This window comes from Nyctereutes procyonoides, unplaced genomic scaffold (assembly GCF_905146905.1).
Source record: "Nyctereutes procyonoides isolate TBG_1078 unplaced genomic scaffold, NYPRO_anot_genome, whole genome shotgun sequence".
Lineage (NCBI taxonomy): Eukaryota > Metazoa > Chordata > Mammalia > Carnivora > Canidae > Nyctereutes > Nyctereutes procyonoides.
In genome coordinates this window covers 8,710,453-8,734,091 of record NW_026575126.1, presented here as the reverse complement: position 1 = coordinate 8,734,091, position 23,639 = coordinate 8,710,453, and the positions used below count along the sequence as shown (strand labels likewise).

Sequence of the window (23,639 nt, the reverse complement as noted above, 5' to 3'; positions counted from 1 at the left end):
CCGTTAATTCAGGGTTTCTAAAGTACTTTAGTTGACTCTGGGTTTCTATACTTAGACTTTTATGGTTCTGTCTGGAAATTTCACCATTTATATTTCATACTACTATGAGGAAACTGCTTCAGGATACCACATCCAACTAAAGGAAATTCTGAAACAAGCGCTGAAATAATTGCCTATATAAGAAAAATCTTGGTGCATGGATGTTTTGCATCAGTTTGAGGTATTGTAGCTCAGTTTCAATGAATGTAGGAGGAGTTGAATAGTTTTTCTTTTGAATCAGATTTTTATTTAAATGTTGGCAATTCCTAAAACATCAGACACAACCAAATACTTAATGGGTAAATTCTACTACTCATGCCATTAACACAAATATTTCAGTTTGAAATGATAAACCTCTAATGCCTGTTGAAAATGCCAGACTACAGTTAATTGCTCACGAATGATGTTGCTATGATTTTTTTTATTACTAAAAAGGTTAAAAGATACTACAGTTTTATTTCATGATGCAGATAGGTGTATCACATGATACAGTTTCATTCTTTCCTTACCAAATGTTCAAAATACAGTGTTTCAACGGGTAGGATAATTGCTACTGTGACTGGATCCCTCCCAAGTTAACTTGCTTTCTGGATTTTAAGATAAAAAGTTTGCAAATTCCTGTTACTCCTTGAGCTACTTCAAACCTGCCTTTAGAAAATAGATTCAGTGAGAGAATTCCTCACAAACTGGGAGAAAGTTTACAGTCTTTGAATCATTAAATACGAGTGCTGCTTTTTCTTGAATCCTTGTAAAGGCAGGTTTAAAATGTTTCTGGGAAATGAATCTACCAAGAGTCGTGATAAATGGAATGATTTTTGTTCTCTAGGTGCATTCTTAGGGTATTGATACCTACACCATATGAATATCGAAGCACAGTGAAGTTCCAGCAGTGAACTTGAGATAACAGTGAGCATTAGAAATGTTTTTGGAGTATGCCTTAATGGAAAACTAGAAAGCCAAACACCAATAAGGCAATAAAAGCAATTTAAATTCCAAGTGACGGGACAGCCCAGGGGGCTCAACGGTTTAGTGCTGCCTTTGGCCCAGGGCCTGATTCTGGAGACTCAGGATCAAGTCCCACGTCGGGCTCCCTGCATGGAGCCTGCTTCTCCCTCTGCCTGTGTCTCTGCCTCTCTCTCTCTCTCTCTCTCTCTCTCTCTCTCTCTCTCTCTCTCTCTCTCTCTTCTCTCATGAATAAATAAATCTTTAAGAAAGAAAAATTTCAAGTGAGGGACACCTCAGTGGCTTACTGGTTGACCGAGTATCAGCCTTGGGTTCAGGGTGTGATCCCCGGGGTCCTGGGATCAAGTTCTGCATTGGGCTCCCTGCATGGAGCCTGCTTCTCCATCTGCCTGTGTCTCTGCCTCTCTCTCTCTCTGAATAAATAAATAAAATCATTTAAAAAAATAACCAAGTGACTGGTATAGATTAAGGGCTACAGATTGCTGGGGTGGAATTCTTTGATCAGGAGAGGCTACGTGGATGAGGTAGACCTTGAAAGATGTCTGGAATAGAAGTAGAAGACACACTGAATGTGGACATTTTTATTTTTTATTTTATTTTTAATTTTTATTTATTTATGATAGTCACAGAGAGAGAGAGAGGCAGAGACACAGGCAGAGGGAGAAGCAGGCTCCATGCATCGGAAGCCCGATGTGGGATTCGATCCCGGGTCTCCAGGATCACGCCCTGGGCCAAAGGCAGGCGCCAAACCGCTGCGCCACCCAGGGATCCCCGAATGTGGACATTTTTAAAGAAGAAACCAGATAATACCAGATTGCTGGGGGGGGGGGGGAGGAAGTCCTCCAGAAGCTGATTCCACTCAATGCCCTAACAAGTTTTGTGTTTTTTTAAAGGATTTTATTTATTCACGATGGAGACATGGGCAGAGGGAGGAGAAGCAGGCTCCATGCAGAGAGCACAATGGTGGGACTCGATCCCAGGACCCTGGGATCACACCCCAAGCTAAAGGCAGACGCTTAACCACTGAGTCACCCAGGTGTCCCTGTGCTAACAAGGTTTTAAAGGCGATCTCAGTGACCTTTAATCTAAAGGGAGAGGATAGGAAGGATCACATCCTTCAGTCTCATGGGTTCCAGGAGATCATGCAGGGAAGCAAGAGCATACTGACAACTTGTCTTTACCTTTTGTGATATATTTTTCTGAACTGATCTTATGGATCTGACCATTAAATGTTGATGTTCTCCAGTTTTATCATTGACCTTCCAACTATTAACTCTTAGAGAGTGGGGTAGGGGTGGAGGGAGAGAATCTCAAGCAGATTCCCAGCTGAGCACAGACCTCATGACCCTCAGATCATGACCTCAACTGAGCCACCCAGCACCCCAGGCACCTAACTACTTTGATACATTTAAGTTCTATCCATAATAGTTACAATCTATAGTTCGAGCCTCTCACCTGAATTCAGTACCTATGCTCCAGAATGCCTATATCTTATCCAAATATAGCTCAAACTTTCTATGTACAAAACTATTCACCGACCTCCAGATCTCCTGCATTCTCTGTAGTATCATCCAGTTTCCCTGGTAATCTTGGAAGTAATGTTGGGCTTCTCAGTAACCACCTACCCATTAGCAACCTGTTACCCAGTTTAGTTAAAAGTTGGGTCCATTTCTCTCCCTGGACCCTAACTTTATGCCTTATTCCTGTCTTTCAGTTCATTCTCCATGATCCCAGAATTCTTTAAAAATACAAGCTTTTTATTACTCTATCCAAAAACTAATTGTTAGCATTATTGCCAGATCATAGCCCTTGCAAGGTTCAAAACCCCCTATCATCCATTATGCTATGAACCATGCCTTTGAGCAAAATTTCCATTCCCCAGATATATTTTTACAACCTTCATACAAAGGTTGTAAAGAGAGTCCCATTCGTTAGACATTATTTCTCCTAAGTTCTATTCAACCTTCACACTTACCTTACGTCATTTTCTCTGCTCTGTTAAACCTCTCCTAGGAATACTGACTCCATCCTATTTTTTAAAGATTTTCTTTATTCATTAGAGACAAAGCAGCCAAGACCAAGACGTAGGCAGAAGCAGGTTCCCTGTGGGGAGCCTAATGCCGGTTCACAACCTGAACCAAAGGCAGATGATCAATCACTGAGCCACCCAGGTGCCCCTTGACTCCATCCTATTTGATCCTGTAGCATTAAATATATAACTCCTATTTTACCACTCAATGCTAAAATTATTTTTCTATATTTCATCAGGCTGAACTTTTTGAGGGCATATTATATCACTTTCATGTACCCAAAACAACACAGGGCCCAACCTGGAAGATGCATTTGCTTTAGGCAGTGACAAAATAGTTTATTTCCAACCAGTCCAGGCTCTTAAGTCCTCAAGGTTTAGCGTATGTCACACAGAGTTCAAATGCATACCAACTTTGGGGCACCTGGGTGGCGCAGTTGGTTAAGCAACCAATTCTTGGTTTCATCTCAGGTCATGATCTCGGTTGTGGGGTCGAGCCCCACGTCGGGCTCTCCGCACTCAGCACTGAGTCTGCTTAGGTTTATCTCCCTCTCCTGCCTCTCCTCCCACCTCTCGCTCAAAAATAAATCATTTTTAAAAATGCATATCAACTGTGTTGATGAATATCTGATGTTCCACAGTATCTCCATTTGTCTAAAATACCTATGCTTTCTCTTCCTCCTGAGCTCTTTATTCCCATATTAACTATGTTCATGTATACCCATTTTAATTCCTTTCCCTCTCCTCGTCTCCACCACCATTCCCAAATCTTCTACGTTTGTTTTTTTTTTCCATTTGATCCCTAGTTCAAACTCTCATCAGGCCTTCTCTGACCATCCTGTACAAAATAGTACCCTACATCATTAATCTCCATAGCTTTTACTTACTACCCAATAGTTTTCCATCCTCTCTGTTAGATTCTAAACACTGTAGTGAACTACTACTATAAACAGAGTGAACTACTTAACGTTCACTATAGGAGCAAGGACTGCAGGTTTATTTACCAATGTATGTACTCCCAGTGTCCAAAATAGTCCCTGGAACCTAGTAGGCATTCAAATAATTTTTTAATGCCTGAATCTAAAACCATCTTCAGCTTCAGTATGATCTAGGTATAAAGGTGCCTATTTTATATCATCACTCCATGTTTTAAAAGTCTCTTCAATGAGTAATAGTAAAGCAGAGTTCCTTAACATGGCATTTAAGACCTTCCAGGACCATCTCTTGCTAGCATCTTCATCATTATCTTCTGTTCTTACACGCTGCTTGCTTCAATAATAACGAACTGGTTACAGTTCCAAGAATTTGCATATAATTTCCTCATTCTTTTAACACAGCTTCCTCTGGAAGTCTGCCCAACTTCCCACACCTACTTTATTAGTTGAATATTTGATGAAAATTCATTGCTAGAAGAACATACGCTAAATGGTGTTAGGGATTACAAAATGACAATTCAGGCAGAAAATATTTTCCAGATTCTATTTAAAGCAAGATTCATAATCACGGAACTAGACCTTAGGCTGGAAGGAACATTATAGGTCATCTAGTAATTGCCACCTTTTGAACATTTGGAGGTACTTCAAATTCATGTCATCTGAATTCTAATTTAGGCTCTGCCACTGAATTATTGGCATGACTTTGAGCAGATCATTAAGCTTTTACTGGCCTCATCCTTAAATAAGATAAGTATGAATAATCTCTGGAGTTTATTTTAACCTATAGGTACACTGGTTCTTATGATTCAAACTACTACTTGTGCCAATAAATATTTTTAAACTAAATAAACTTTTTTTCCAGAGTGAACTACTTAATGTTCACTGTAGGCTTTAATTCTAATAAAAGCCATTTTGCAACAATGCTGGAATGAGAAAATCTTTCAAAGTCTCTTAAGATCTTAATGTGCTTTTGCTCTTTGGCTCTCAGATTATTATATATAACATACCTATGGTTAACTAGAAGTACCAAAACTTATTTCAAAGTCAATGTTAGGGCTCCCTGGGTGGCTCGGCGGTTTGGTGCCTGCCTTTGGCCCAGGGCATGATCCTGGAGTCCTGGGATCAAGTCCCATACTGGGCTCCCTGCTTGGAGCCTGTGTTTCCCTCTGCCTATGTTTCTGCCCGATGCCCCCACCCCATGTCTCTCATGAATAAATAAATAAAATCTTAAAAAAAAAGTCAATGTTCTATTTCTGTTAGATTCATCATAATTACTGTACCATAATTATTACATATAAAAGAGTATACCTCATGAAAGTTTTCTGCTTCTCGCTCTTTAATTTCAAGGTCAATTGCTCTCCTTTTTGCTCGTTCTTCTTCTATCTTTTTCTGTATTTCTTTTTCAGACAATTGTCCAATCTTTTCAAACTTGCTTTTTAGATTTTTAGCTTGAATAGAGCCACTTCTTTTCAATTTGATTAATTCTTCATATTCCCTACTCAATTCAAAGGTTTCATGTTCTTCCTCTTCCTTCAAAAAAAGATTTTTATATATTAAATGCCAGAAAATTAGTTTGTATAATAAACCATCCAGAAAGTGTTCATTTCTTATTTGAAGCCAAAAATAAAGCTTAAATAATAACCTCTTCCCTAAATACAATGTTGAAATTTACTGATTAAAAGAAACACTACAAATTTAAGACTTTAGGTAACATCTTATTTTAAAATATTTCATCATGAAATATGGCTCAAAACTTTATTAAACATTCCATTAACCTTCTAAAACTAAAATATGCATATCAAATTAGCTTTTACTAGAAACTGTAGGAAAATCTACGTTGACAGAAAGATGAAGAGCTATACTTGAATGAACACTGGGCTGGGAGTCAGATACAAGTCTAGTTCTGATTCTGATACCATGTGGCCTTTTGCCTTGTTACTTAGCCCCCCTGGACATGATCTTTTTTTTCTTTTTTTCTTTTTTTTAAATCTCTGTGTTGAGCCAGAGTATCCTAAAGTTCCTCCTGCCTTTGTTTTGATGATAGCCTAATGTTAAGTATCACTCTTAATACTCAGGTTAACTGAATGAAGCCTTTGTATAATACAGTTTGGCAAAATCCCTACATTTTGATACATATCACTTCTATTCTCAATTGTATTCTTCCAAGAAAGACAGAAAAGGAGGCAACCAAAATTGGCTCCAATTCTTTAAACCATTTTATCTTAAATGTTCTTTATTCTGATTTCCGTTGGCTTTTCACGATTTATTGCTAGTTCTTTGTATACTTCTCATGCTAAACCCTAATCTCACTATATGAAGTGTCAAAAGAAAAATTTGCAGTTATCCCTGGTACACTTTTTCCGGAGAAGACCTAGAGTTTGGGGAAGGGGGGCTAGAGAGGTGGAATGAAGGTGTGGACGAGTGGGGTCACAGTGGATGACACGACAGGAGGTTAATTTCTTGGTTCAGCTGGAGGGAAAACAACTTATTCCTTTATTCTGTCTTCACTTTTTAGTCTATGTGGGTGAAAACAGACAACTCCTAAAATAATAGAAACCCAACAAATTTGTTAAGTACCTAATATCATATTGGTTCCCAAATCATTTTGGTCAAAATTAATGATTGAACTAATACAAATACAATTTAGAAGTTTTTCTAGACAATTCATTTTCGGGATCCTTTATAAAATAAATGCTATTACATTTAAAAAAATTTTAAAGCTAGAGCTTGGAATATTTCCCTACAGCATATTCATTATATTTTGTTATTACCTATATATTTATGTAGTATTTGTAGTCTCTTGGTTGTCTGGGGCAAGGAAGTAAATATCCCCACAGGCCCATTGCCCTGACCCATGACAAGAGAGGCAACTTGTAGGAGATTGCAACCTCTGCATAGGATCCCACTCGATTCCTAGATCAGGAGTTGGCAAGAAGTCCCCACCAAGTTGCCTGCCAAACATGCTATGTCACTGCCAGTTTGAGTCTGGGACAACCACTGCTCATTTCTTCCCAAGTCACGAGGCTATGTCCTGATGATTCCCAACCCTGCTGCCAAGAGCTTCCCCCATCAGAGCTGATGCCCCCCTTTCTTTCTCCCCTCTTCCACCTACACAATTGGCCATCCAGATGGAGGGTGGCAGCTGTGGGGAGGAAATGACTAGACAGGGCCTTGGGGCATCAGGAGGTGGGAAAAGGCTTCCGAGAATGCACCATAGAGAGCAGGGGACAGCAGGAGGTTTGAGTGAGCCGGGGCTGTAAAACTCCAGCACATGCTCCATTATCCAATCAGCTTTCACTTACAACACACAAAGATAAAATTACAGAAGTTTTAATTAAATTTTGATTTTTAAATTTCACCTTAATTAAAATTTTAAATTAAAAATCAAGATGGCATCAAACCTGATGCACAGCCTGTCTGAGCATGGGTCCCTGTGAGGGCACGAGTTGCATGCCCAAGAAGCTGACCTTGTACAATATATTTATGTAGATACATATTTATATATTTATTTAATTCATTTCAATACTAGAGAAATCATAACTAAAATATTTATCATCAGAGTTCTTTTAATTTAGTAAAATAAAATGACTCAGACTGGCCAAACTGATGTTTCTATTAGTAGTATCAATGGTATTCTTGTAATTTTATTCTGATTAATCAGTTTATTTGTTTCAAGGAAAATAAATATAACTGGGCATATTAAGCACTCTAGGAAATAGTTCTCCATCACAATGTAACCCCACAATTGTTTACTCTGAGGCACTTACTAAGTAAATATTTACTTAAGGTGCAACAGTAACATCTCGGTCACATGCAATCATATGTTTTAACCTAGTAAAGAAGGAGCAGACTTATTGCAGGCTTGAAAGTGCACATAACTATGCCACAACTTGTACTAAGTGCCTCGGAGTATACTGAGTGTCCTTTATGTGAATAATAATAATTAGAAAGTTACCGTGAAAAAAAAAAAGTTACCGTGAGATACTACATGTAAAATACTTACATTAAGAACTATCTGGAGAATATAAATGAGTATTTCTTAAAATCTCACCTCTCCCATTTCTTGTCTCAGTTGTTCAAATTCCTGTTTTTCCATCTCTAGTTTATGCTTCCTTTCCTCCTCTGTTCGTCGTTTTTCTTCTTCCATTTTTTGTTTTAATAATTCCTCAAAATTAATTTCCAGTTTTCCCGGTGTAAGAGATTCTTGAGATATTGTTTTATACATCTCTGGGAAGTCATCATCTACTACCTATTTAAAATAATTCTTTCAGTATTTTTTGCCAAAATTACATAAACTAAAAAGAGATTTTCTTTTTTTTTTTTGTAGAAACTGTGATTACTTGAGTAGAAAGGTTTCACTCTGAACTAGATATCTGGAGACCCAAATCTTCAAAAGAATAGAACGATAAACAAGGGGGAGATTACTAGGAAATACAAGACTAAGGAATTTTGTGGTTAGAGAGGAAATGGTGACCATCTGTTCTCTACTCCAATAAACACAAAGAAATCCTCTGAATTTGTATAATGAGTAATTTGAATTAGGTATTAATATTTTTTGAACCTGAGAGCACTTTTAATTGAATTAAAATGAATTTCCATTCTGGTAATTAAAATAGAGCATTTCCATTAAATCATGGTTTTGTCTGAATGAATTAGATAACCCATCATGATTCCTCCATAATCAGGTAAACATCACTCTTAGTGCTGTAATTTTTTTTCACTAACTTACTTACTGTCTGGCTAATTAAATAATAACAGTTAATACTTACTTAGCTGCCATGTAAAATCTAAGCACTTTACATATATTGACTTATCCAGTTCTGTAACCCTATGAAGTAGATATTAACATCCCTTATTTTATAGATGAGAAACTGAGCCACTGAAAAGTACTTTTCCAAAGTCAACACAAATATTAAGTGGCAAAAGTGGGATTCAAAACTTCGAAAGTCTAATAAAATTATAAATAGTGATTTAGACTATCTTTTTGTAATTTCATGAATTACATGTCTAATTGCCATTAAGCTGTGACCTTGGGCAAGTTACCCAGCCTCTGTGAGTTTCCCTATCTGTGACAACTTTCATATAGTTGTCATGAGAATCAAAGTTTGGAAACACTTAGCAGTGTGCCTGATACCCAATGGGAAGCTCCCAATGGCAGTTTTATTATTACATTATAATTCCCTGTAATAAAGGCAATCCCTAAATCACAAATAGAAACTTTGTTTTAAATCCCTGATTTGTAGTACATGATACATTTTACCATGAAAACCAGTTACCCAATTCGGTTTTTCTGTCCCCCTGAAAGTAGATACATAAACCTCTGGCTTGAATTATGACCCTATGGCTAAAGGAGACATAGGGGAATAAGAAGGCAAAGGGTAGTTAATTGTTCCCAGTTTTATATATGATAGGCTTTACCAGAGAGTAAGTTCACCTCAGAAACAATGTTTATACGGTCTTACAATCCAAAGACTGCCAAAAATTCGTATTAATATATGAGTTAACTGAGCTGTAATACAAAATTAAAATGTGTTCCTTCCCTGCACTTTTTCTGTTTGTGAATCATGGCAGTTTCAGCTTAAACATCTGCTCCTGGGACTAGCTCTCCTTATCTTCACAGCTACTGCTTGTCTATCACTTATGAACCTGCTTATTCTCCAAAATTTAAGTATAATTAAACTTCACCATTTTTATAGAGTTTCTGTGTAGAAATCATTTGTGAATCAAGGATTACCTAGGAATACACATAAGATAGTTTTAAGGGGCACTTAAAACTTCTGGCTGGCTCTGTCCGAAGAGCATGCAATTCTTGATCTTGGGCTTGTCAGTTCAAGCCCCACATCAAGGGTAGAGTTTACTTAGCAAGTAAATAAGTCAATTGTTTTTCAAAGAGACAGTTTTAATACATTCCACAAACATTAATTAGGAAATCTGTTACGCTAGAATGCTTTGTGCCGTGTGCCTGACAGTCTCAGCCTCATGAGTGAGAACGACGGTTTGTAGGCAACATTACAGTGTGAGTGCTACGCCACAATAGTTATGAAATGCTATAGGAACTTGTGTTCCAACTGGTTTGGAACTTGTGTTCTCAGAAAAGGCTTCCCAGGGGAAACAATATATGAATAGGAGACAGCAGAGCATAGGGAAAGGAAAGAGGGGCATGTTTCATTCAGCATTTATGAAAGTTCAGAGATAGACGAGAGCCCAGTATTTTGAAGAAATTGGGAGAAAGTGTGTCTGGAACAAAGATGGCAGATTAATGAAGAATTAAGAAATTAAACTAGAAAATCTACAAGGGCAATATTACAAAGAAATTTGTTGGGGTGCCTGGATGGCTCAGTCAGTTAAGTGTCTGCCTTAGGTTCAGGTCATGATCCTAGGGATCAAGCCCCACAGCGGGCTCCCTGCTCAGGAGAAAGAATGGATTATAGGCAAGAAAGCAAGTTAAATAGGAGCTGGTCTGAGACTAGGGATAACTGTGACCTGGCAAGGAAGGAATATAAATGGCAGTGGAAATGAGGGAAAAACTGATCAATTTTTAGAATGATTTGAAGGTGGAATGGATGAGACTTAGTGAATGATTGGACGTGAGGCATGAATGAGAAGATGGAAGTGTTTAAGGCCCCCAACTTTCTTAAGATTTATTTATTTATTTATTTGACAGAGGGATAGAGAGTGAGAGCACAAGCAGGGGGATTAGGACGTAAAGAGAGATGGAGAAGCAGGCTCCCCGCTGAGCAGAGAGCCTGACGGGTTCCATCTCAGTACCCCAGGATCATGCCCCAAGCTGAAGTCAGATGCTTAACCAACTCAGCCACCCAGGTGCACCATAAAGCTCCCAACTTTCTGATTTGAGTATCTGGATGAGCCCCATAAACATGTGGATATATGTGCCTGAAGGCCCCCCAGACAGAAGAAGAAAACCAGGTCATAATGTCAATGAAGCCAATTAAAATGTTTCAAGAAGAGGGGGAGGTCCTGGCTGGCTCAATCGGTAGAGCCTGCAACTCTAGATCTTCCGGTTGTGATTTCAAAGCCCATGCTGGGAGTAGAGCCTACTTAAACTGTCTTAAGAAGGGGATGCAACATTTACAGGTCCACTTGCTTAAAAGTAGTTTGTGAGATAATTGTACATTTTACAGACATTAAAATGGTATAAGTCATTTAACTCTGTGATGGAATTAAGTTTGGTAGCAGGGATGCCTGGGTGGCTCAGTGGTTAAGTGTCTGCCTTCGGCCCAGGGTGTGATCCTGGAGTCTCAGGATTGAGTCCCACATCGGGCTCCTTGCATGGAGCCTGCTTCTCTCTCTGCCTCTCTCTTTGTCCCTCATGAATAAATAAATAAAATCTTCAAAATCAGTTCGGTAGCAATATCCAGAAGTGATGGGTGAGCACTTTAGAGAGTTAAATAATTGTGATTAAATGGCTTTGGTCATTTAATATGTACTAGATGGGATAGAAAGTGAAATGAAAGAAAGAAAAGCAGGAGGGAGGAAGGAAGGGAGGGAAGGAGAAAACGTGGGAAAGAAAAGAAGAATGGAGAGAATGGAAGGAAAGGTGGAGTAGGAAACTCCCTGCTTACATACTTCTGGAAAACATGCCTTCCCAGAGAAGGAAGACAATATTCAATCCTCCATGCCAGACATAGCAACTTAATCAGATTCTTCCCAACATTACACTGAAGCAAACACCTTTAATTGGTGTTAATGCCACAGGAGACTTAAAAGCTTATTTGCTATCTCCACCTTTGACAGATTCTAGAAATAATATTCTCCAAAGTTTAATTATTTTTAACATATTCTATTTTTTATTTATTTTTTAATTAAAAAAACTTTTTCTTGAGATTTATTTGAGAGAGAGTGTGGGTGAATACAGGGGGAAGGGAAAGAGGGAGTTTCAAGCAGACTCTGTACTGAGTGTGGAGCCTGACATGGGGCTTGATTTCAAGACCCCAAGATCACCACCTGAACTAAAAATCAAGAGTTGGACACTTAACCAACTGCACCATCTAGGCATCTTAAATTTAAAAAAAAATTTAAAAGTAATCGCTACACCCAACATGGGACTAGAACTCACAACTCCAAGAGTTGTGTACTCTACTGACTGAACCAGCCAGGTGCCCCTTCTTCACATACTCTTAGAAAAGCTGAATCTTAAGTGAACTGGCATCCTCCAGTTACACTCTATCTTACCATGCTTCTCCTTGCTTCAGCAAATGCCTTCTTTTCTTCTTCTATTCTCCTCCTGGCTTCCTCTTCTGCTTTCCTTTTTTCATCTTCTCTCCTTTGTCTTTCTATTTCTTCAAAACTGAGTTTGAGTTTACCAGGGCGATATCCTTTTAAAATTTTTTCTGTGTCTTGGTTTTCCTCCTCTTCATTTACCTAACCAAGAAACAGGTCATTACTAAAAATTGGGATTCATCAATGAATCTCAATTGATTGATTGGTAATTCAAAAGACAGACACAGAATCAGCCATCTCATACATACATATTCCCTTCCTTTATCATGTCTTATATGGTAAAATGTTCAAATTTGGAAAATTCCTGAGTATGTACTCAAGTGAATAAAATTCCCAAGAAAGTTTTTATTTTAACTATATTTTAAAGATTTGAGAATGAGCAAGCACAAGCAGGGGGGAGGAGCAGAGGGAGAGGGAGAAGCAGACTCCCCGAGGTGGGACTCAGTCCCAGAGTTCTGGGATCATGACCCCTGCCCAAAGGTAGCCTCTTAACTGACTAAATCACCCAAGCACTTGAAAGTCAAATTTTTATTTTTTTTTTAAGATTTTATTTATTTATTCATGACAGACAGAGGGAGAGAGAGAGGCAGAGACACAGGCAAAGCAAGAAGCAGGCTCCACGCAGGGAGCCCGACGTGGGACTCGATCCTGGGTCTCCAGGATCCGGCCCTGGGCTGAAGGCAGCGCTAAACCGCTGAGCCACCCGGGCTGCCCAGAAAGTCAAATTTTTATTTTTATTTTTTTAAACTTTATTTATTTATTCATAGAGATACAGAGAGAGAGAGAGAGGCAGAGACATAGGCAGAGGGAGAAGCAGGCTCCATGCAGAGAGCCTGACGTGGGACTCGATCCAGGGTCTCCAGGATCATGCCCTGGGCTGCAGGCGGCACTAAACCACTGAGCCACCGGGGCTACCCAAGTCAAATTTTTAAATAGATACATGGAGTGTTTGAAAAAATTTAAGATGTAATTTAAAAGTTCTATTAAATATCAACTCTCCCAGAACATAAAACATGTATGTGTATACTTACTATGGTTCAAGTATACCTATACAGAATCTCTTTTATAGTAAAAGTTCTCCTTTTGTAATTTTCATGGATTTTTTATTTTTACTATGAACTATGGTACTTTTCTCTATACTAATCAGATAAAAGATTATCCAGAACTATTTTTTTATAAAATTCAAATTATATAAGTTTATAATTTAAATTCTATTTTATTATTTATTGAAGTTTATGATTTGATTAATGATTCTATTTTTCACGAAATTGACCACCACTGATAGCTAAAATGTGTACATATTATGCAATTATAATTACCCAAGGGTAATAACATTTTGAAACAAATGTCTAGAGAATTTAACTTTTATAGATAATGAAAGTTGATCAAGAAATTGCATAACTTTGGGACGCCTGGGTGGCTCAAGGGTTGAGCATCTGCCTTCGGCTCAGGGTGTGATCCTGGGGTCCTGGGATGAAGTCCGGCAATGGCCTCCCCGCAGGGAGCCTGCTTCTCCCTCTGCCTATGTCTCTGCCTCTCTCTGTGTCTCTCATGAGTAAATAAATAAAATCTTTAAAAAATTTTCTTAAAATCATAAATATTCCATTGAGATTTCTGAAATTTTTATTTTATTTTTAAAGAATTAATTTGACAGAAAGAGAGGGTACAAGCAGGGGAGCAGCACGCAGAGGGAGAAGGAAAAGCAGACTCTGTGCTGAGCAGGGAGCCTGATGCAGGGCTTGATCCCAGGACCCTGGGTTCACTACCTGAACCGAAGGCAGACACTTAACCAACTGAGCCACCCAGGTGCCCCCAAATTCTTCAAATTTTTATGAGATTTGGAATGAGTATTTTAATATTTCAACTTTATTTTTTATCAATATAGTTATTAATATAATAATAGTTAACATTTTAAAAAAAGATTTTATTTATTTATTCATGAGACACACAGAGAGAGAGGCAGAGAAACAGGCAGAGGGAGAAGCAGGCTCCAAACAGGGAGCCCAATGCGGCCCTCGATCCTGGGATGTCGTGGATCACACCCTGGGCTAAAGACAGACGCCAAAAAGGCTGAGCCACCCAGGGATCCCTAGTTAACATTTTAAAAAAAGATTTTTATTTATTTATTTGAGAGAGAGAATAAGAGAGATCACAGAGTTCGAGGAAGAAGCAGACTCACCACTGAGCAGGGAGCTGAGATGCAGGACTCGACCCTAGGACCTTGAGATCACAACCCAAGCCAAAAGCAGACACTCAACGGACTGAGCCACCCAGGTGCCCCAATAATAGTTAACATTTTATAGATGCCAATAATAGTTAACATTTTACACATGCCAGACATTACTTTATCTGCATTCTGTATTGACCCACTTAAACAATTTAAGAAGTAGTCACAATTATTTTCACCATTTTACGTATAAGGAAACTAAGACATAGAGTGGTTAAAAAGCTTGTCTCTGGTTACACAGTTGATAAATAGTATATATGTGAATCCACGCAGTATGGTCCTAGAAGCCATGTTTTTTTTTTTAAAAATTAAGGTTTTATTTATTTGACAGAGCAAACAAGAAAGGGGAGCAGCAGAGGGAAAGGGAGGAGCAGACTCTCTGCTAAGCAGGGAGCCCAATATGGGCTCAATCCCAGGACCCTGGGACCATGACCTGAGCCAAAGGCAGACACCGAGTGAGCCACTCAGGCACCTCCAGAAGCCATACAGCCATATTCTTAACCACTACACTCTATACCCATGTATACACACACATACACACACACACACCTACATACCTTATATGACAAACTGCATATTCCATAGTAAACTTATTTTGACATGTTCAAATATTTGAAAAACTGGACTAAGTGTACACTTATGATTAAACTTGAAAGTGTGTGTGTGCTGTACCCTGTCATTAAATATGCTGCAGGCTGAACTAACAGATAAAGAGAAAGTAGGTTCATGGACTAATTATTTTACATATTTAAAATAATTTATAACATGAAAATAAAAATTTAAAACACATTAGGTAAAATATCCCATAAAGGGAAACTAGAAAATAATACAGATGGATTTTATATATGAAATATGTACAGTTTCAAAATCAGATCTTTTTATATAGACAATCTCCTTGAATTTATAGGATTGAATTTTATCTAAAGCTAGCTTCCTTCCCTAATATTAAATGTTTTATATATAACATTTATATAATTTATATGTAAAATATAATTTATAGGTTATATATCATTATGTGTTATATATACTATAGGGGTGCCTGGCTGGCTCAGTTGGTGGAGCATGCAACTCCTGATTTCAGGGTTGTGGGTTGGAGCCCCACATTGAGTATAGAGATTACTTAAAAATAAAATCTTTATATATATAATATAAAAACATAATATATAAATATATATCTAAACATATATATATGTTTGTTTTACCATCTGCCGCCTTGCTTCTTCGAAAGCACGCTTCTCTTCTTCTAAACGTTGTCTTGCTTCCTCTTCAGCCTGCCTCCTTCGGTTTTCTTGTCTTTGTCTTTCCAGTTCTTCAAAAGTTAGTTTCAATTTTCCAGGAGAAAGTGATTCTTTTTTTGTCTCGCTTTCTAGTTCATCATCCTAAAAAACATTGTGAAAACCCATCTGTTAATCATAAAAGGAAATGCTAACTTAACTGCTTTGATTTGTTCCTAAAAAAAAAAAAAAATTACCATGACCAATGAAAGACATTTTGCTTCCTTGAGAGATCGACGTTGTTCTTCATATCTTATTCTTTTATCTTCTTCATACTTGACCCTTTCTTTTTCTTCTCGTTCTTTCTCTAGATCCTCAAAATTCTTTTTTATCTTTCCAGAAGCTTTGTATGATTTGACAGGTACCACTGTTACAAGTAGTGAATCGTCTCCTTCCTAATTTATAAAATAGATAATTAGCATATTTCTTCCTGACGAAAATTTAGGTTTCACGGGACTTTACCTCCATTATTGGTGAATTTCATTACATTGCCATGAATGTTATGAAAAACAAAAATTTATTTATATCTCTTACAGACTTCAATAGTTCTTTCAAAAATTACAGATTCAATAGTTCTTTCTCTGAATTCATTGTACATGGAGTTAATTTTACTGAAATCCATTGCTGACAAGGTTCAAGGAACAGCTTCTTTCCTAGAAGGTGATGTTAATACAGCAGTTTGGATAAAACCACGTGACATTATCTGAATTTAGCTGTCCATGCACTAATTTTACAAAAGGTGATGTGCATGTGAGTGTACTCTAAATCAATTTGATGGTGGATAGATTCAGTTCACAAAAAGTCTCTCCATAGGACTTTTTTTTCTCTGCAAGTTTTTAAATACTAAACAAAACTATTATTTAGTGAGGAAACCAAACAGTATTTCCAAGTTGTTTATAAAACACTCATCGACAAAACTCACTGGCATTTGGTCCTAATAAAAGATTCCTAAATTTGTTTTTAAAGTTCATTTTAATTAGTTCTATTATGTAATCTATAGTTACCTCTGAACTTTTTTCAAAAATAAAGTGAGTTATAATATGTAACACATGCCCTTAAAATAAAATTGCTTCCAATTTATGTGGCTGTAGTTTTAGGCACACCATCAAATTGACTGATGTTTAACTTTCTGTTAGATAAAAAGGGATTAACTGAAATTTTTGTGGTTGTTGAACATTCCTTCATGGTTCTAGGTACTGTACTTCCTACGAGTATGTGATAATCAAAACAAACTATCAGGAATTCTGGGGAAAGAAGATGACAAATGATGGGGAAAAAAACCTGCTTTTTAAAAAATGTTAGCTTTCGACAATCTCGACTATTAGTAACAGTTCAAGAAACACGGTCTTGGCAGACTAGCTCAAACTGAGACTTGTGTCTCTAACCATGAAAGCAAAAACATACATTTTTCCTTCTTTCCATACTTTTAAGACACTAAGATATAGTGTTTGAAAGTGCAAAAGTATGATCTTGCTTTGCAAAATACTTTTGTCCTTTTTGTTGTTGCTATAATTATAGTAAAAATAAAAATGCCTTTAATTTTTTAATTAAAAGATTATTTGTGAATCAGATAGTTTTAGGTGAATGTTTCATTAAAGGAAATGTCCATTTACCTCTGATGCTGTTTCAGTTCCCGTATTGCTTATGTCCTCAATCTATTGAATGAGAATTTCATATCATTACATTACATTGAATTTCTGTTTTTTGCTTTTAAACATACAATTGAGAAGTAATTTACTTGTGACTTATGGTAAAATTTTCAAATTTATAATTTTTGAAATAGTTTTATGTTCCTCCAAATTGGCCTATTAGGTCCTTTTAAGTGGAGATTAAACCTTATATTAGTTTTTGTATTTTGACATCAAGATCAATATCTAGGGGATAACAAATTAAAATAAAGCCTACCTTTATAATTCTGGAATTTGAATAATGGGCCAAACTCTTTTGACCTGCTGTAAGCTTACAAGCAGGAATTATTAATTAAATTAACAATTTAAACTGAGATACAGAAACATTTCTCCAGTCTGTCTTTGCCCCAGCCAAAGTAAAACCTATCATTAGTAATCCAATAATCATGGCTATACCTTAAAATATAAATACATGGCAAAAAATAACTGACACAATCACACAGTGCAGTGCACTAGCTTTCACATGGCTAGTTTAGAAGGGAAAAGAATTCTGGTAGGTATAATTGTTTATATTTTGACCACGTCTAGGAAGGAAGGTCCCTCATTCAATAGAAGGGGTCTCAACTTGGACATTATTCATAAGAAGCACCATCAGGACAGCTTGAGGGGCAGGCTTTTACATGTACCAAACAGAAAGGAGAAGAAGATAGGTGAGTTAAATAAGGCAATGTTTGAAATCTTAGGGAAAGGAAACAGAAGCAATGGGAGAAGTTAGAAAGTAAACATTCATACTGTTTCTTGTTTTAACACGATTTTTAACATCAGGGAAAGAGTCTGGATGTAGTCTGTTGCTTATGCAGTCTAAGGGAATTCTGTTGTACCTTGGCTCATAGTAGGAACTGGACTGGCTAAGTCCCTGTTCTTCATCATTCCACTTTCCTTTTCTATATTCTCTGTCATGGGAGAATTAATACATTTTATTAAGATACCAATTTTTTTTGAAAAATAAGTTATGAATGTGTAATTTTTTTAAAAATCTATTTTATTTTTAACAATTATTATTAAGTTTTGTTCAGAATCATTTGTCTTGCATAATTATATATTACACTAATTTGCTATGTAAATGGTGATGGTTTTATTGAGTGATGTATTATACTAAGAAAAAATTTAATCTATAATAAAACGATTAGAAAATTATTTTTCTTCAGAGGCACCTGGCTGGCTCTGTTGGAAGAGCACAAGACACTTGATCTTGGGGTTGTGAGTTCATGCCCCACACTGGATGTATAGAATACTTTAATAAACTTAAAAAAAAAAAGTATTTCCCTTCAAAAGAATGCTAGGAATTCAACAAATCACATTTGTCTCTCAATAAAAAGTTCTAGGAGATATGGTGAGAAGCCAGACATTGAGAGTATAGGGAAGATAAATTTTAAATTTCTTAACCCCAAATTTCTTTCAGTTGCTGAAACCTTTTCAGATTTTTATTAGCTTTTGGTAAGATAGTAAATTATATTGGAATGGTTTTTGCTTTGTTGTTGTATGCTTTCTTCTTTGCTCATTTTAAGCCATTATCAAAACTTTAATAGAAGACATTTTTTTTCCCACCGGGTTTCAATAAACAAAAGAAAAGATAAATTTATCCAAGTGGCCATGGTGTCAGTATATTCACAGAGAACTGAGATATTCAGTTTTGTTATAGTGTTAGCTCTCCAAAGCTACCACCGAAGAGCTACTTCCCAGCTACTTTTTTTGATTATGAAAAGGAAACTCGTTACTTCTTCTTCCCAAGCCAACGTCCTTTTCTCCCCTTTATTTTCGACATCCCAGTCCCCTATCAATAAATTCTTTTTCTAAGTTGATAGATGTCAACCTTGCCCATCAAAGTATCCTCAAAGATAACCAGATTATACTAAATTAAGATTCTCCCTCAAATTCTATTGGTCTTTGATTCTAATATCCAATATACGAAGTACATCCATTTTTAATTAATCATAAAAGCCTAGAATCTGAGTTATCCTCCTGACTCAAGAATTCCTTCTAAAGGATTCTCAAATATGGACTTGTACAGTGGATTTTTCAAATTAACCTTCTTTTTCAAGCCCCAAGGTGGGGTTTGAACTGATGACTCCAAGATCAAGAATCACATGCTCCACCAACTGAGCCAGGCCCCCCAACATTAAGAATTTTTGATTACCTATGTCATACTTCTTAAATTCAAAGACAGATTCAATTTTATTTGACTTGAGCAGAAGATGTACTTAAATTTTAAAATCAGACTTTCCATATTTGCAAGATAAAATTACTATTAATAGTTTATTTTGCTCTACCTACATATTCTCAAATAACAAAAATTGTCACAGCACCCTGCCATGTAGTTTTCTGGAGTTACTATCATGAAAAAGAAGTGTTTCTTTTTTATGATACTTTATTTCCCTTAGTATCCCATGTCTTCATCATATTTAAATTCATTTCTTGAATACACACTGAGAAACCATTGCTTAAATATTCAGTTCTTGGGGTTGTAGTGGGTCTTAAAGTCTAGTTAGTCTAGTCAGTGCTTTTTGAAAGAGTATATAAGACTTAAAATAAGTAGGGGGTGCCTGAGTGGCTCAGTTAAGTGTCTGCCTTTGGCTCAGGTCATGATTCCAGGGTTCTGGGATCGAGCCCGGGATTGGGCTCCCTGCTCATCAAGGAGTCTGCTTGTCCCTCTGCCCCCACCCCTGCTTGTGCTCTCTCTCAAATAAATATTTTTTAAAAGTAATTAAAAAATAAGAAAAAGACTTAAAAAATAAGTAGACTAACTCCATATACATACCCACTATTTGCTGTCAAATACCTTATATTTTAATCATATACTTTATTCTTATTACTTTATAATTTATATCATAAATGTAATTACATATATTGATATATTTTATATTTACAATATATAATCTATAATACTTATTATATTTGTACTCCTGGGTGACATTTCATTGCAAAATGAATTCTCATCTTTGATGACGAAATGGAAGAGGTTAAGTATATGCCATCCTTTCTTTAATAAATAGGTACAGTGCAGCCTCGGTGGCTCAGTGGTTTAGCGCCACCTTCAGCCCAGGCATGATCCTGGGGACCTGGGATGGAGTCCCATGTCAGGCTCCCTGCATGGAGCCTGCTTCTCCCTCTGCCCCCCTCTCTCTCTGTGTCTCTCATGAATAAATAAATCTTTATTTAAAAAAATAAATAAATAGGTACAAAGTGATAAAATATAGGAAATTCCAATTCTTTTCTATAATTCATCTGCCATATGTCATCATATGCCACTATATAAGTGGCTATTTGTGCCACAGAAAGTGGTTATTTGCAAAGTCTGGGTAAATAAATTTCTTTGACATGCAGGTGTGGCATATACTTTGCCTTCTTTGTCATTTTTCTTTTGGGGAAGGTAGGAAACTAGAAAGAGCATAACAAATAGATTTAAGGCACTTAAACAGTAGGCAAAAAAGATTCAAGTATATTTTAAAAAAGAGCCAAGTACAATTTCACAATAAAAATGGTTTTATACTGTGAAGACTATGTTAATTTGTTACCAATGAAAGATGGAAAGGCTAAAATGGTTTCATGGCATTTTATCTCTATGTATGATTATTTAAGTGAAGCATTATTTATAGCCTACTTACTGTGTACCAGGGACTGTTTTAAGTGTTTTGCATTTATTAACTAATATAATCTTTTATTTTTTTTAAATATTTATTTATTTGAGAGAGAGACCGTGCCTGAGCAGGATGACGACAGAGGGAGTGAGAGAAGGGAAGCAGACTCCCTGCTGAGTGCAGAGCCCCATGTGGGGCTTGATCCCAAGACCCTGAGATCATGACCAAGGCTAAAACCAAGATTCAGACACATAACTGACTAAGCCACCCAGGTGCCCCCTCATATGATCTTAACAAGTCTAGGAGATAAGTACCATCTCATTAAGCTCAATACACTGATCATCTCTTGTGATCTTAACAATATAGATGAGGTTAAGTACATCAACAATATAACTGTCATCTTTTCAAGTCTATGATTACAGATAATTTATAATGTAAAACATATCAATGCCTTAAAAAATTTTGTGAACTGACCAATTCTTTACTTAGTGAAATTATGACAAAACCTCAAGTTTCTATGTCATTATAATCATTAATCATTTTGAGAGATTAGCTTTTTCTGGAAATTAGATTCTTGAGCATTTTAAAAATACTTACCAACTTCTTAGTTCTCAAGCTCTAAGCTTATACAGGAATTCTAAATTCATTAAAGAAACTGTATAAAATCATAGTAATTCTTTTCTTCCCTCTAATTTGTCCCCTGTGGCTATGGGCATCAGTAACGGCTATCTGAAGGAAATACTATCACACATTTCTCCTATCTCCTACCACACCATCCCCAACTTTAAAAAAAAGTTAATGAGCTAGCTAATAATACCATTATTAAATAAACTGTGATTTATTTCAGACTCTTGAGTAGGAAGGGTATCCCAATTATGCTTTAGTGTGTAATAATAACAAACAAGTATTTATTGATTGCTATTGAAAGCCCAGCATACTGTGGATACTTCATGTGAAACTGCCTTACATCTTTGTAAAGCCCTCTAACATGTCAGGAAAAACAGAAAGTGTGGACAGTGTAAGGAATGAGGCGAGGGTACATAACAAGTTATCTCAGCATTCAACCTTAAAGTAAGCACATTCTGCCCTTCTTCTAGGTATTTGATAATAAGAATTTGTACTTAACATCTTGTTTTTAAGTTAGGTATTTAATAGGTCTATGTTATATTAAACTATTTTAGTTAGGCAATGCACTGATGAGTTTTACTCTGTACAATTAGTTTCTGAAGCAAATACCAATATTTAGTATATACCTGCTCAGCCCTTTTTGCTAATTCACGTTGTATCTTCCTCTTCTCTAACATGTCCTGCTCAATCCTGCGTCTTCGTTCCTCCTCTGTCCTCTTTCTTTGTTCCTCTTGTCTTTGTTTCTCCATTTCAGCAAATCTACCTTTAACAGTTCCTAAGAACATATGAAACATGTCTGATATTTTGCCACATTTCCTTTTTTTGCAATTTCATTTACAATTTACTCCTCAAGTTTCTTACCTGTTAGCTTTGGGACATAAGCCTTTTCTACTTTAGAAGATACCTCTTCCTCATCATCAGAAGCAAGCATTTCTTTAATCTAAGTGGTTAAATAAATTAATATGAGCATGTCCAAAATTTAGACTAAATTATACACAAAGAGATTGAAGTTAACTTATAAATACAGAAAATTATTTCACTTAAGGTTAAAATATGGTTAATGTGAATAAAGCTTAAATTAAAAAGACAAAAATGAATTTTGCACAAGAATAAAATAAAATAAAATAACCTCCTGCTTTCTCCTGTTCCATTCTCTCTCTCTAATATATTGTTCTTTTCTTCTTTGTTTTTCATCTCTAGATCTCCTTTGATTTCTTTCTTCCCTGGCTCTCTGCATGGCTTCAAACTTATCCTTTACATCGCCCTTGCCAAGTTTTGGCACATAGGTTTTTGGGACAGGTTTAGATGAAGAAAGCAGAATCTTCGTTAGAAGAAAATAAAGAGAAGACAGTTAAAAAAAAGTAAGGAAGAAATCAGGTAAAGATAGATTAGAATAAGCAATATAAGAAACACTTATTGAAACAGAAAACAGAAATGAGTTTGAAACATTTGTACAATCATAATCAGATTACTTTCTAAAGTCTAAGTATAAAACTTAGAAAAAAACGAATAAAAACTCTACTAATATAAAGAAGTTCCATTTTGTAGGTGTGTTCCACTGAAGCCAAAGGCTAGTAAAATATAAAAATTGAATATCAGATTCTAATTTAAAACAATATGTTTTCCTACACCATTATTAAAGATTCAGTTTTTACATCTCTAGACTTAAAAGATACCAGGACTAATTTCAATAAGAGGTGAAGGTGAAAAGAAAGCAAAAATGTAGGCCTTAAACCTTAAAGCCTAATTTATATACCAATGCTCTTGCTTATTTCCATATCAAATATGAGTAAAACTGAAGGGCAGTCCTTTATTTCCAGGTGTGGCTGAGGTGGCCAGGGTCTTTGCATACAAGCAGTGATTTATACGTTGTTACTACTGCTGTACTGCCCATCTAGAACTTCTGTCAACCAACATCAAAAATGGGTAAAAAGGCTGTATCATCACAAGTAGGCTGAACTCTAAGATGGCAAAAGAGCTTCCCAGGAAAGGAGGAATCTAGTAAAGACGGAGAAAAGACTTCCCTCCACTCTAAAAC

At 36.4% G+C, this 23,639-nt stretch overlaps 1 protein-coding gene across 5 annotated transcripts in view; it reads right to left on the bottom strand.

The window, feature by feature from the left end:
* NEXN (nexilin F-actin binding protein) overlaps positions 1-23,639 on the bottom strand; it is a 55,422-nt gene that overhangs the window by 7,135 nt on the left and 24,648 nt on the right. For 2 of the 5 annotated variants that reach the window (XM_055340269.1, XM_055340270.1), the window contains exons 4-12: positions 22,731-22,922; positions 22,463-22,541; positions 22,228-22,376; positions 17,322-17,363; positions 15,906-16,103; positions 15,637-15,813; positions 12,160-12,348; positions 8,018-8,215; positions 5,275-5,496 (exon numbers count right to left, since the gene is read on the bottom strand). In XM_055340269.1, coding sequence (XP_055196244.1) covers positions 5,275-5,496; positions 8,018-8,215; positions 12,160-12,348; positions 15,637-15,813; positions 15,906-16,103; positions 17,322-17,363; positions 22,228-22,376; positions 22,463-22,541; positions 22,731-22,922 — 1,446 coding nt within the window. The remainder of the gene's footprint in view (positions 1-5,274; positions 5,497-8,017; positions 8,216-12,159; positions 12,349-15,636; positions 15,814-15,905; positions 16,104-17,321; positions 17,364-22,227; positions 22,377-22,462; positions 22,542-22,730; positions 22,923-23,639) is intronic. The other 3 variants (XM_055340272.1, XM_055340273.1, XM_055340271.1) reach the window with 2 other exon arrangements.